This window comes from Panthera uncia, chromosome A2 (genome assembly GCF_023721935.1).
Source record: "Panthera uncia isolate 11264 chromosome A2, Puncia_PCG_1.0, whole genome shotgun sequence".
NCBI lineage: Eukaryota > Metazoa > Chordata > Mammalia > Carnivora > Felidae > Panthera > Panthera uncia.
Genome location: NC_064816.1, coordinates 134584904 through 134597844, shown reverse-complemented (window position 1 = coordinate 134597844; position 12941 = coordinate 134584904). Strand labels below are relative to the sequence as shown.

Sequence of the window (12941 nt, the reverse complement as noted above, 5' to 3'; positions counted from 1 at the left end):
GTCTGATTCTTGACCTCATCTCAGGGTCTTGATCTCAGGATTGTGAGTTCAAACCTCATATTGGGCTCCATGCTGGGTGTGATGCCTACATTAAAAAAAAAAAAATTCACATGATAAATATAATCAAGTTAGTGTAGCATTTTTAAGTTGCTAATCCTGACAAATTAGTTTTTGTCTTCATCCTACTATCACGTATATGATCAAGGCCTAATATGTTCTGTTTGATATATATATTGGCATACGTATCACTTTTCAAAGAATTTGAACGCAATGGAAATAAAGTTTACAAATTAAAACTAAATGGAAACGAAATAGAAGTCATCTTTGCTTAAGACTGTGCTTGGGCAGCACCACATCTAGATTGTCATTATGAATGTTAGTGGTTTGAATCCTTGCAAGCTTTGTATACCAGTAGTAGATAGCTCTTATCTTTAAAATGCAGAACCACGTTTTATACTGTGGACTAGATAGTCCCCAGATTTATTGCTGCTATAATTATTATAAATGGATTTTTGTATCATTTTATTTTTTTTTCATTGTGATAAGTGTACTCTTTAATCCCCATTCCCCTACGTGCCCCATCCTCCCACCCACCTCCCCTCTGGTAGCCATCAGTTTGTTCTCTGTAGTTAAGAGTATAAATGGTGGGGCCCCTGGGTGACTCAATCAGCTGGCAGACCTGGAGCCTGCTTTGGCTCTAAGTCTCCCTCTCTCTCTCTCTCTCCCTCCCTCCCCTGCTCGCATGCTCGCTCTCTCACTCTCATTCTCTCTCTCTCTCAAATATAAATAAACATTTTTTAAAAATTTAAAAAGAGTGTAAACGGATACTTTAAATGAAAAGGCCATGGACTTTCCTGCCTTTGCATGGGGTTTCTTTGTAACAAGGCTTTTTTAATCTTACAAATGATTCCCAGAGAAGTCTTTTCTTTTTTTTTTTTTTTTTTTAATTTTTTTTTTCAATGTTTTTTATTTATTTTTGGGACAGAGAGAGACAAAGCATGAACGGGGGAGGGGCAGAGAGAGAGGGAGACACAGAATCGGAAACAGGCTCCAGGCTCCGAGCCGTCAGCCCAGAGCCTGATGCGGGGCTCGAACTCACGGACCGCGAGATCGTGACCTGGCTGAAGTCGGACGCTTAACCGACTGCGCCACCCAGGCGCCCCCAGAGAAGTCTTGATATACTCCGTGTCTTGTACATAGAATCGGAAAATCAGCCCTGGGCAAGAAGCAGAAATAATCACATGTAGGGTCTTGCAAAGTGACAGCATGAAAGAGAGGATGGGAAAATTAAGGACAATAGTTTATATTTCCTATCTTAGAAAAAGACAAGGAATCATAGGAACACATGAAATTCATTGGCATTCCTAGCACATACTTTATAATACAGTTTTATTTTTATTTTGAATCATAAATGGAATGGGAAACAATAATTATTTTTGTTCTTAGGGCTTCTGAAGTTCTTAACCTGACCCTGCCCTAGATCTGTGAGACTTTGCAGAACTTCAGAGTTGAAAGATACAGAAAGAGGTTTATTCATTTTCCTTCTAGGTGCCGAAAGCCCTTCCCCCAATATCCCTCACAAAAATTCATTCAGTCTCTTTTAATTTTTTCAGTGATTGCAGCCTCCTCTCACGTTTAATGAGTTGAAATTCTGTACCTCTATGAATTCTACCTTGGTTCTAATCCCTCTTCTGCATGATAGCCCTTCAAATATCTCATGATAATTAATCATGCCTCCTCTTCCCAAAGGGTGTGGTGGCTATTCAAAGGGATATACTGTCTGGGAAATTCTTACTTTCTATATTACACAAGCTCAGTTTCTTCACTGAACTCACTAATTAAATATTTATGTAACACTAAATGCTAGGCGCTGGGCTTACATGATAAAAATATACACTGCCTGCCCACAAGCCGTTCAGTGTCCAGGATGAAAGAGATAGGGAAACAGACATAGCATGAAAACAGCTACAACTGTAGATGAATTCCAGCTTACCAGTGCCATTATTAAATCAAGTTGTCCCCCCACACTGTCCCCTCCTAGCAGAGCATACTAAACCATAGACATAGTCTGGCCTTGGCAGATTATTACTGATGCCTGTGAATGTTAACTTCAAAAGCTGTAAGTTGCTGTTGACTGTTACTGTTTTTTATGCTAAAACACCAGCAAATATGCCTCCCTGAAGCATTCTTTGTAGAAGAACCTCACAAGAAAAAAGAACAGTGGTTCACCTTTCACAAAAACTAACTCAAGACTGTCCAAAAACGTACCAGTAAAATGCAAATTATGAAACTGAGAAAACATAAGAGAAAATATATGTGGTCTTGGGTTTGGTGATGATGTTTTAGGTACACTACCAAAACCTCCATGAAAGAAAAACAGTGTACATTGGACTTAATAATTAACTGTTCTGCACAGTTAAAAGAATGAAAAGACAAGCCAGAGACGCATGTTTGGTAAATAGCTTGTGTCTAAAATGTACGAAGAACTCTCAACAATAAAAAAAATTTTTTTAATGGCAAAAGATCAGAATGGATACTACACCAAAGACTTACAGATACCAAATAAGCATATGAAAAGATGCTCAGCATCATTTATTGGTAGGGAAATGCACGCTAAAATAATGTGATACCACTGCACACCCGTTAGTGTGGCTAAAATTTAAATTTAAGAAAAGCTGACAATGGCAAGATACTGACAGGGCTTTCAGAACACGGGGACTGTCATTCATTGCTGGTGTAAAAGTAGTATGGTCCGGCCACTTTGGAAGACTGACAGTTTCTTACAAAGCTAAAGAGTCTTACCTGCAACCCACCGTTGGCACTTCTAGGTATTTATCCAACAGATTTGAAAACGTGCATCCACACCAAAACCTGCACATGAATGTTCATAGCAGCCTTATTCATAATCACCAAACATTGTAAGCAACCAAAATATCCTTCAATAGACAAAGGCAGCAATTGGAATACTAGCCAGCAAAAAGAAAGAAAGAAAGAAAGAAAGAAAGAAAGAAAGAAAGAAAGAAAGAAAGAAAGAAAGAAAGAAAGAAAGAAAAAGAAAAATTGGCTGGTAGGCCACACAAAGACATGGATGAACCTTAAAGGCATAGTGCCAAGTGCAAGAAGCCAGTCTGAGAAGGCTACACACTATATGATTCTATTTATATCACCTTATAGTAAAAGCAAAACCATAAAGATTATAAGGCAGATTAATGGTTGCCATAAGTTCAAGGTCAGTGAAGTGAGTAGGTGAAGCCCAGGAAACTTTTAGGAGCAGTGGAACTCTTCTGTGTGATACTATAATGGTTACATAATACTAGATATTCGTCAAAACCTAACTTTATGGCACAAAGATTGAACCTGAGCATAGGTAAATTTTTAAAAGGACAATTAGGATATCATGGGATCCCAGGATGGAAAGGAGACTGGTATTTTTCAAAATCTAATTCTATTGCAAATGTGTGGAGTGATCTCACTGAAAAAGATGGAGGAAAAAGTGCTGATTTGAGTAACTTTGGAAATAATTAGAGTCTGTAAAAATAAAGGGAAAGGGAACTGTATGTAAGCATTGTAGCCTAGTTGACAGACTGTTTCCCCTACACCCGTGCACTCGAAGTGAATGGTGAAGTAAAGAGATGGTATTTGGTGAAAGCCAAGTTTCTGACTGTGGGGAGTGAGAGGTTGGAGACAAGAGGAAGAGGCTAGAATGATCCATGTGGTAATGGATTAGAGTTGGAGTCATCAGTGTGACTTGTCTTGAGCTTAATACGGTGCTGGGTACATGCAGAAATATAGATATACACATGTATTTCCTTGGTTTGTTAGCTGGGAGAACCCAGAAGCAATGATACCCCAGTAGCAACAACCACACCGAGTGCCCAGAGCTTAATATCTAGTCTGCAGTAAAATGAACCAGGACTCTTTGGAGAAACGGCAGATGCTAGGACTGGGGCAGCAAATCTACCAGACGAGCCTGGAGCATCTTGCAGTGACAGAAAGTAAAAGAAGTGTTGGAAAGAAAAAACCCACAATTAGAGGATGTGTTAAAGAGGCACACGAGGAGCCTGAAGAGCTCCCAAAGGCCGGAGATAGGATAATTTGAGCAACTAAATGAGTTAGGTAGTATTAGATTATAACCCAAAGTATAAAATAAATATCCATTAGTCCATACTCATGCAACTAAATGATTGAGCAAATAAATGCAGAGATAGATAAATCCCCCTTAAGAAGACTTCCCGGTAATTAACATAGATACTTGACTCCCAAGGAGGCAGGGTGAGTCCCTACAACCTGAGGCCATGTATAGTGACTTCCTTCTAAAGAATGCAGTATGAGAAGGGGGTGGGGGATAGATTTATCATAGAGAAACCTGACAAATACTACCTCAGCCCCTTGATTGATTGAGGTCAACAGCGACTGTGATAAATTATGTTGACAGTATTTACTCTTCATAAATACTCTGTGGTCTTCCTGCAAAAAATCCTCTAACTCCAGGCCAATCATGACAGGCATTGTTCCTTTTTCCACAATATTTTTTTCCTAGCTCTTCATTTTCTCATCATCACCTTCTAGGTGGCATTTTGGGGCTTTGTTGTTGGAAAGGTTGGAATAGGACAAATTAAGAGTTCACAGAATGATAGGGGCACCCGGATGGCTCACTCATTTGAGCATCCAGTTCTTGATTTTGGCTCAGGTCATGATCTTATGGTCATGAGATAGAACCCTACATTGAGCAATGGAGTCTGTTAGGGAGTCTCCCTTTTCCCTCTGCCCCTCCCCTGCCCATGCTCGCTCGCTCGCTCTCTCTCTCTCTCTCTCACTCTCTCTCACTCTCTCTCTCTCTCACTCTCACTCTCTCACTCACTCAAAATAAACATTTTTTAAAAAGTCACAGAATGATAGAACGTTGCAGTAGGACTCATGCAGTTTTTATAACATCCTCGCCCATTTTATAGATGACTAAATTATAGGCTGTATTAGTTATGAAGCATGTTGGTGTATGTCTGTATGTGTGTGTGTCCACAATGCCTATTGAAAATTGTCTTGTTTCCATTTGCACCCACATTGCATATGACCTCTCTGCTAGACAGTGAGGTGACACAGCTAAAGACACCTGGAGGACATGATAAGGATGCCTGTGACCATGAACAACGAGGAAGCAAAGGAGAAACTCCTCATTGATCTGCTTCACAGTGCTGGTGCCTGATCCTGGTTTTCTGTCCTGAGAAATGGAGATGGTTTCTTTTTGTCTTGTCTTCATTAATAATTCTTTCAAATGTTCTCTCTTCTTTATGACACTTGCCAAAGATTTCTAATCTTCCACCTCCCCAAAGTATGGCTTGAATTCAGCTCTCTAATATCCAGACTTGCTGTGGAGTCCAAGATTTAGTTCAGATCCCACCCTTTGCATCCTACTAGCTGTCCGACGCCTGGGCTTCCATTTTCCCACCTTCGCGCTGAGGATAATGGATAATTCCTGTACTGTCTCCCTCATTCGGCTCTTAGGAGGTTCAATGAACATATTAGCATAAAAGTTCTTTGTAAAAGTAAAGCACTATTGAAATAAATAGGATTGTTATTGCTTCTACCTGGAGTGATGCTTCCTGTTCTCATACACTACTCTGCAGTTCCCATTGCTTGCTTCAGAACATGATTGTTTTCCAAAAGAAAAATCTTCTGCCTTCCACAGTGAACAAATAAGATCGTTTTTCATTTATTTTCCTTTTATTTTAGAATATTAAACACTTCATGTATATCACTGGTGACTTTTAAAGATATAGTTGCCTAGCTGACTCAGTAGGTAGAGCATGGGACTCTTGATCTTGGAGTCGTGAGCTTGAGCCCCACACTGGGCATAGAGATGACTTAAAATAATGTTTGTTAGTGCCCATTGCTGATGGTTAAAAGTTGAGTAAGGATTTTTGTTAAAAATAAAGTTATAGTTGGTCAGTTCAATGACCATGGCATTTTCCCTCCTTCCTTTGCTTCGGATGTTTTTTTTATTTCTTAGATGAGGCAGCTTGAATATCAGTGTTTTACGTCCAATTGAGAGCCAGGCAGAACCCAGAGAGTGAAGCACCTGCCCCCTGGGCATATTCACCTGGAGGGAGAGATGCACACTAGAACCAGATTAAAGTCTCACCATTCCAGGAGAAGAGGAGGGTGCCTATTGCCCTTTCTAGATAAGCATTTTGCTCCTCTCATCTTTGTTCCTTTGTTTTTTGTTTTGTTTTTTTCTGGCTGGCTTTTCTCATATAAGGGAAATCCATGGACTGCCTCTGGCTTTGAGCTTCTAACATCCTCAGGTCTCCTTTGAGCCAAAATCTGAAATGTTCCAAACTGGGACTGAGTAAATCAATTCCAGTCAATCTAAATTTTAAAAGCTAAATGAAATGATAGCCACAGCATTTTAATTTCAGGCCTTTGAGTCCTTAGTGTCATTTCTGTGGTTGACGTCGTAACAACTGTAGACAGACCAGGGAAAGGTTAGTGAACATTGTTACAAACTGAGAGATTGAGAACCTTCATCATCATTATAATCGTTACTCATGAAAATAAGAGTATAAAGGAATTAGGAGCTACTTATATTGGCACTTTTCTTGTCTGGTAGTCCTGTTTCAGCACCTCTTCCTCTAAACTCTGAGATGTTGGTGATCTTTATTACAGATCGGAAATAACAGGAGAGATTCTAGAAGCCCATAGGCTCAAATGAGCAAGACATAGTAAGATTAAAATTGAGCCCATAAGTCTCCGTTCAAAGTCAACCTGCCTCTTTTCCTTGAGGGTTTCAGGCTAATGTTTTAAATCATTATTCAGTATTCCTTTTAATACTTAAAATGACCTCCTCTTTGGAAAGATATTTTCCCCCAACGATACAACAAAATATCAAATAACAATATTGTATGTTGGTACATACAAATGCTTAGACCTGTGAATAATATATCACAATGTAGAAGAAATAGTGTGAAGCATTCATATGAACTGAAGAGTGAAAACAATATGACTACAGAAGTTACACAAATATTAATAATAGCAGATTCTGATATACTCTCGTAGCATTGTGTTGGGAACGTGCTGTTTACCAACTATACTCACAGGGAGCAGACAGGAGACTCTTTTCCAGAGCAAGAACTCTGGAGACATGGAACCATCTCTGTCTTAGAAATACGGGACTAAAGGAAACATACATACTTAAAACATGCATATTCCATGTCTAAAAGACGTTTTCAAATGGATGCGGGTGCCATTATCTTTAGTTCAGAATTTTCTACTTCCCAATTTGGAGTCAAAATGTATAATAGTGTTAATTAATGGAATTTTGAATACCGCTAAATTTAACAGAGAGAAAGGTGACTCTGCCTGCTTCACTGCTTAAAATAACAGTTTGGAGGGTTTTCTAAGAACAATGAAAATTGTTTTATTGTTTTAAAAAGTTAGGTAAACTACTATTAGAAATCTTGAAAACTTCATATCGTGACATTTTCATCTCTCACATTTCTTCCCCCCCACTCCTTTTATGAATTATTCCTCTTCCTGGGCTGATGTAATATTTAAGATGGCAAAAACCTGGTTTGAAGGGTTAGTTCTGTTTATTTCCTTTTGCTTTTCAATGTAGATACAATATAATTATTCTACTTTGTACAAAATTGGTAAAATATATATTTTACACCATAATCATCGTAGCGATACTCAAAACCTATTTTTGGAAATATTTGAGAACATATAACTTACTAAACCTACTCCAAATGCTTTTTGAAAACCTTAACTTTAAGAACATTTTCACTCAAATGTAACACTGTAGAAATGGCTGCACGAATGTCAGAATAATGAAAAAATATGTTGAACAGTGAAAGAAAGATATATATCGTTGTTAACGATAGCTGGGATAAGTTGTATGTTTGTAGAATTACGTCCTGTGTTCCCTGATGATCAGTTACAGACCATTTCTGTATCTGAAATGCCAGAGCTGACATAGAAACTGCTCCTACTACAATTTCACACTGAGAAGGTGTTCAGTTGTTTCAAACCTCACAAGATCCATGCATGCAGATTCTTACCCATCAGGGTAGCACAGCCCCACCCTTGATTGTTTCTTCAAGGCAAGCTTTTTTAGGTTATGAGAAGCGCACTGTCACGTTAAGTCAATTATACTGTAGCTTCTGGTTAATCTTTGAGACTAGAATAGTATATTTAAAAATCTGTCTCCTTGTTAAACAGACACCATGACAGTGTTTGCATCGTGTATTGTTAACCTCCCATGGAAGGTTAAGCGGCTTCTTCTGCATCTAAATCCGTTGCTGTGGAAAATGACCGGGGCAGCACTGCACCCACCTACCCATGAATAGGGAGGGTGAAGACTTGCACCTGTGGGATTAGGTAGAGCAGCAGGAAGTAAGAGCATTTGCAGTGTATAATTAACAAGGAATTTTTTTTCTCCTTTTCTAAACGGCATTTTCATCCCACTAGGTTAACTAGTGATTAACGCTTAAAAAAATTTTTGCTGGAGCCTACGCCCTTACTTAAACTCACTCACTCACTGGTGTATTCTGTTACTTATGCCGCCAATGTCAGAGACATGCTCCTCACCATACTATATTTCCCTCCACACTTACTGATTTCTTTATGCTCATGGGGGAATTTTGTGATGTTTGTGTTAACTTTGTTAGCCAAATTTTGTTCTTTTTTGAAACAAATTAGAATTCAGGAATTCCTATTTTGATTTAGAGATTACTGCCCTAACAGACAAGATGAAGAAGTTAGTGCTTAGTGAACCAAGGATCTCAGAGGTGTAAATGGTGGAAGGCAAACAAGTGTTTACTCTAAGTGGTAGTTAATGCGTAGCGTGCTTGCTACCTAGTTTTAATTGTTATTTTCTCATGTTCGTTAAGAAATCTATAATTATCAATATAGAAGAGATTTCTAAGTTTAGCTCTCTAGGGGCACCTGGGTGGCTCAGTTGGTTAAGCCTCCGACTTCAGCTCAGGTCATGATCTTCCACTCCATGAGTTCGAGCCCCACATCGGACTCTGTGCTGACAGCTCAGAGCCTGGAGCCCGCTTCGGATTCTGTGACTCCTCTCTCTGCCCCTCTGCCTCCTGTGCTCTGTCTCTTTCTCAAAAATAAACATTAAAAAAACATTTAAAAAATAAAAAAAAATAAATTTAGCTCTCTAGATTACAATATTCTTGATAAAACCTCATCCATATCCACAGTTTTTGAGGTTTAATAGACCTCTACTTTGATAAGGTTAGTGGACACCCACTTGTACCGATACGTGTAGCAATTTGTTGTCTCTGCCAAGCAGTCGCATGCATTCCCATTCATTTACACCCCCCCAAAAAATGAAGCCTTAACAGAGTGTGTTCAGTTGGGTTTTTTTTTACTTTTTAACAAAACTTCATTTCCTAATAAAAGATAACATCTAATGATGAAATTAGATGCATAACGTGTAATAATGGAATTAGATGTAGTGACTTCCAAAGTATGTAAATTTTACTGCCATAAAACAGAGTCTTTGCACAAAGGAGCACTGAACCAGTGATAATGTCTTCTATCCAAACACATTTGTACTGTAAGTAGAAACTGTTTAAAAGGAAAATTACATCTTTTTCAGCAATTTATCAGAGATAATTACCCTTCATACACTAAAGGAGGGATAAAGAACTATAATTCTAATTGGTAAATGTCACCAACTGTTGCAGTTACTCTTACTTGTGTATATTCTTTTAATGATTATAGTCTCACGCCACAGCTACATGAAAATATACTCACTAGGTGTGAAATTCCCATATGTCACAGTTTCAAGAATAGGTAAACAGCTCAAAGATAAAGAAATAATGCTAATGAGAAATGTAAGAATTCTAGGTTTTGTTTTCCAGGCAAGTGGATCTTAATTTGCCAAAAGGGGAGAAAGTATAATTAAAAAAAAAAAAAAGAAGAAGAAAGAAAGAAAACAAAATACAAAAACACTTATTTTGTTGGATTAAACTTTTAAATGAGCTTTACTTCACACTTTCAACCAGAGATTTTTATTTCCTTAGAAAGTTGTAGAACTGTCTCAACCTACAGATTTCAGGATCGTATCCGTTGGGTCTGCCAAAGGGAACAGCTTTTAAAATTCTTTTAGGCTTAAACTATAAAGTGTTTTGTTAGTTTCAGATGTTAGAAGATAAACTCCTCCTGGACAGTGTTATATTTTGTCCAGTGTTATCTTGAAAGGAATCAAAAAAACAGAAAAAATGACCTTAGAATCTATGGCAAGTGTTTAAAGTCACTCTTCTCCAGTCTTCCTAGGTATAAGTTAGTTTCCAGTGAGCTTGATGGGTCAAGTGATTGACTAGATAAAACTTGCAAGCCTACTTTTCTTTCAAAAGGTAGAAATAAAAATGGGGTTGAGCAGGGTAAGAAATGATGGAGAAAACGAACCTCTCATTTGTATATTCTGTAACTCTCAGGTTAGCTGAGCTGTGCCCAACTGCTTGGTATTATATATGTCATAGTATTTTGTTTCCAAGCACCTGGCTGAGGTTCAGATGCTGAGCTAACTTTCTATGTGCTATCCATTGTACGTAGACCAGTGTTCTGTTGCCGTTTTCATTCTGTGGCAGTATGTTTCCTGGATGCCGTCATTTCTGATGTTTTGACAAAGTTTGAGAAGCGTGGAGAGAAGTACTTATCTTATGGGTTCGCACTCTTCAAGTATTAATAGTAGTAATCTTTGTACAAATTACCCTGCCTCTTCACTGGAAAAACTGATATATAGTTCCCCACCCCTGGCTGCAAAAGAAAGAAAGGAAGGAAGGAAGGAAGGAAGGAAGGAAGGAAGGAAGGAAGGAAGGAAGGAAGGAAAAGAAACAACCTAGGGTTCTCTTGGTTATCCATGTCATTGTATTTAAACTTTCAAACATTGCTCAAGAGAATTATGCAGAAAAATAGTAAAGGAATGAATTTGATAAGTTGCCTCCCTTAGGTTTGAAACCTATTCCCTACATTGTATATGGATGCTCTTGAAGGAAAGAAGAGTGAAAACATGTCAGTATATATATTATAACTGATAACTAACTTTGTCATATTAGGGTTATGTTTGAAGGGATCCTTGAATTTATGTGGCATATGTTTCCCTTCAGGCTAAATAAAAGAGCAGTTAAGAGCTTCCTTACCCAGAAGGAACTCGCATTACCCAGAAATAACTTTGTTACCAAAAAAATCAAATTCAGTTTTATTAGTGACATATGCTCATTGCCTATACTGTGCACTGGTGAAGAGATGGGCAATTTTATCATTGTATATAAAATATGCACCCTCCCCCCACCAAAAAAAAGTGGTAAGAAATTTTTGTCCTTCATTTAAGGAGAGGGGCTGCCATGATACTCAGTTATGCTTTTTTCTTGCAGCAGTAATCGTTAAATGAACGATATTCTCTTTCACTTCATTTCCTTGCAAGATTTACTTTGCAAAGTGAGTCTGATGATGGAGGTTATAAGTACATTCTATGAATATGAAATGATACAAGACCAATGGACTTGGGCCTCAGTTCCACCATTTTGTTATTATTAATGCCATATTCTTTATTATTTTAGAAAGAGAGCACGAGCAGGAGAGAGGGGCAGAGAGAGAGAGAGAATCTTAAGTTGGTTCCATGCTTAGCATGGGGGTGGGAGGAGGGGAGGAGGGCTTGATCCCACAACCTTGGGATCGTGTCTTGAGCTGAAATTAAGAGTCAGGCACTCAACTGACTGAGCCTCCCAGGTGCCCCTTAATGCCATATTCTAATCAAATGAATACCTCAGTACAGATTATGAATCAACCCCAAGTGTAGATCATTCAAATGAGTATTTTTATTAACTAGCTAGTTGAAACACAAAAAAGAACTAAAGATAAGTCTAGAAGGAAAACTCTTTGGAAGCCATTCAGATTTTTGTCCCTTCCTAGTACTGATTTTGTAGACTTTGTAACAAGGAGGAATTATATTAACTGCCCTATCTCCTCTAACATCACAAGACACCAGATGTTGTATACCTTCAGAAAGTTATCTGAATCACACTTTAGACTCTTCTTAGGCGACTGGTTCATTGATATTCTTGTTGTATTTCTAAAATAAAATAAATCTTTGAGATAGATAAATACGAATGAGTAGAAGCAATGGATAATCCACAAAATTTTGGCTTACATTTCACTTTGTAATCCATTAAATTTTTTGCACAATATCTTCCTAAGAATATTTTATTCAAACTAATAGAATTTACCTTGTATGCCTTGAGCACTGATAGTAGTTGAGGCAGGCAATCCAAGGAAAACTAACATTTTTGTTTTTAATATATATGAATCAACCGGCCAGAGATAGTGACAAGTAAATTGTATTGGAAATTAGGAAAGGATTATTGCAAGTGGGGACTTCTTAAAAAAAAAAAAATCATTCATTTATACTGCTTGGCATATTAACCATTCAAGATAGCCATTAAAGAAAAAAGATACCTAGTAGTTCACAGCCACACATCTCTACTCATTTTCATAATGATGAATAACCGTGACCTCAAGTTACAGACACCAGTAATAAACTTTTATTTATTTTAATTACAGAATTTACTGAAGGTGCTCATTGTTGATTTTGGTCTTGAGCATAATTTACTAATGTAATTTTTGAAATGATATGTGAATTCCTTTTTAAGGTTGTGTTTTAATAATGTTTTCACAATTGAGACCTGATATTTTATTCCCCATGCTTTTCCCCTACCACAGAAACCAGGAATGGATCTGGCAGACACCTATATCATGTTTGTTCGGCAAAACCAGGATATTCTTCGAGAAAAGGTCAATGAGGAAATGTATATAGAAAAGCTGTTTGATGTAAGTAACTGCCCTCGCAAGGCTTCCTGGCATCATAGAAATATGTGCAGGAAAAACTGCATTTTGATGATACGTTTGCAAAGCAGACTCCTTTTCTG

The 12941-nt window shown here is 37.9% G+C and overlaps 1 protein-coding gene across 7 annotated transcripts in view; it reads left to right on the top strand.

Moving 5' to 3' along the window:
- Positions 1-12941, top strand: part of CADPS2 (calcium dependent secretion activator 2) — a 545032-nt gene that overhangs the window by 506112 nt on the left and 25979 nt on the right. For all 7 annotated transcript variants that reach the window (XM_049641753.1, XM_049641747.1, XM_049641748.1 and 4 more), the window contains one exon: positions 12736-12843. In XM_049641753.1, the coding sequence (XP_049497710.1) occupies positions 12736-12843 (108 nt within the window). The remainder of the gene's footprint in view (positions 1-12735; positions 12844-12941) is intronic.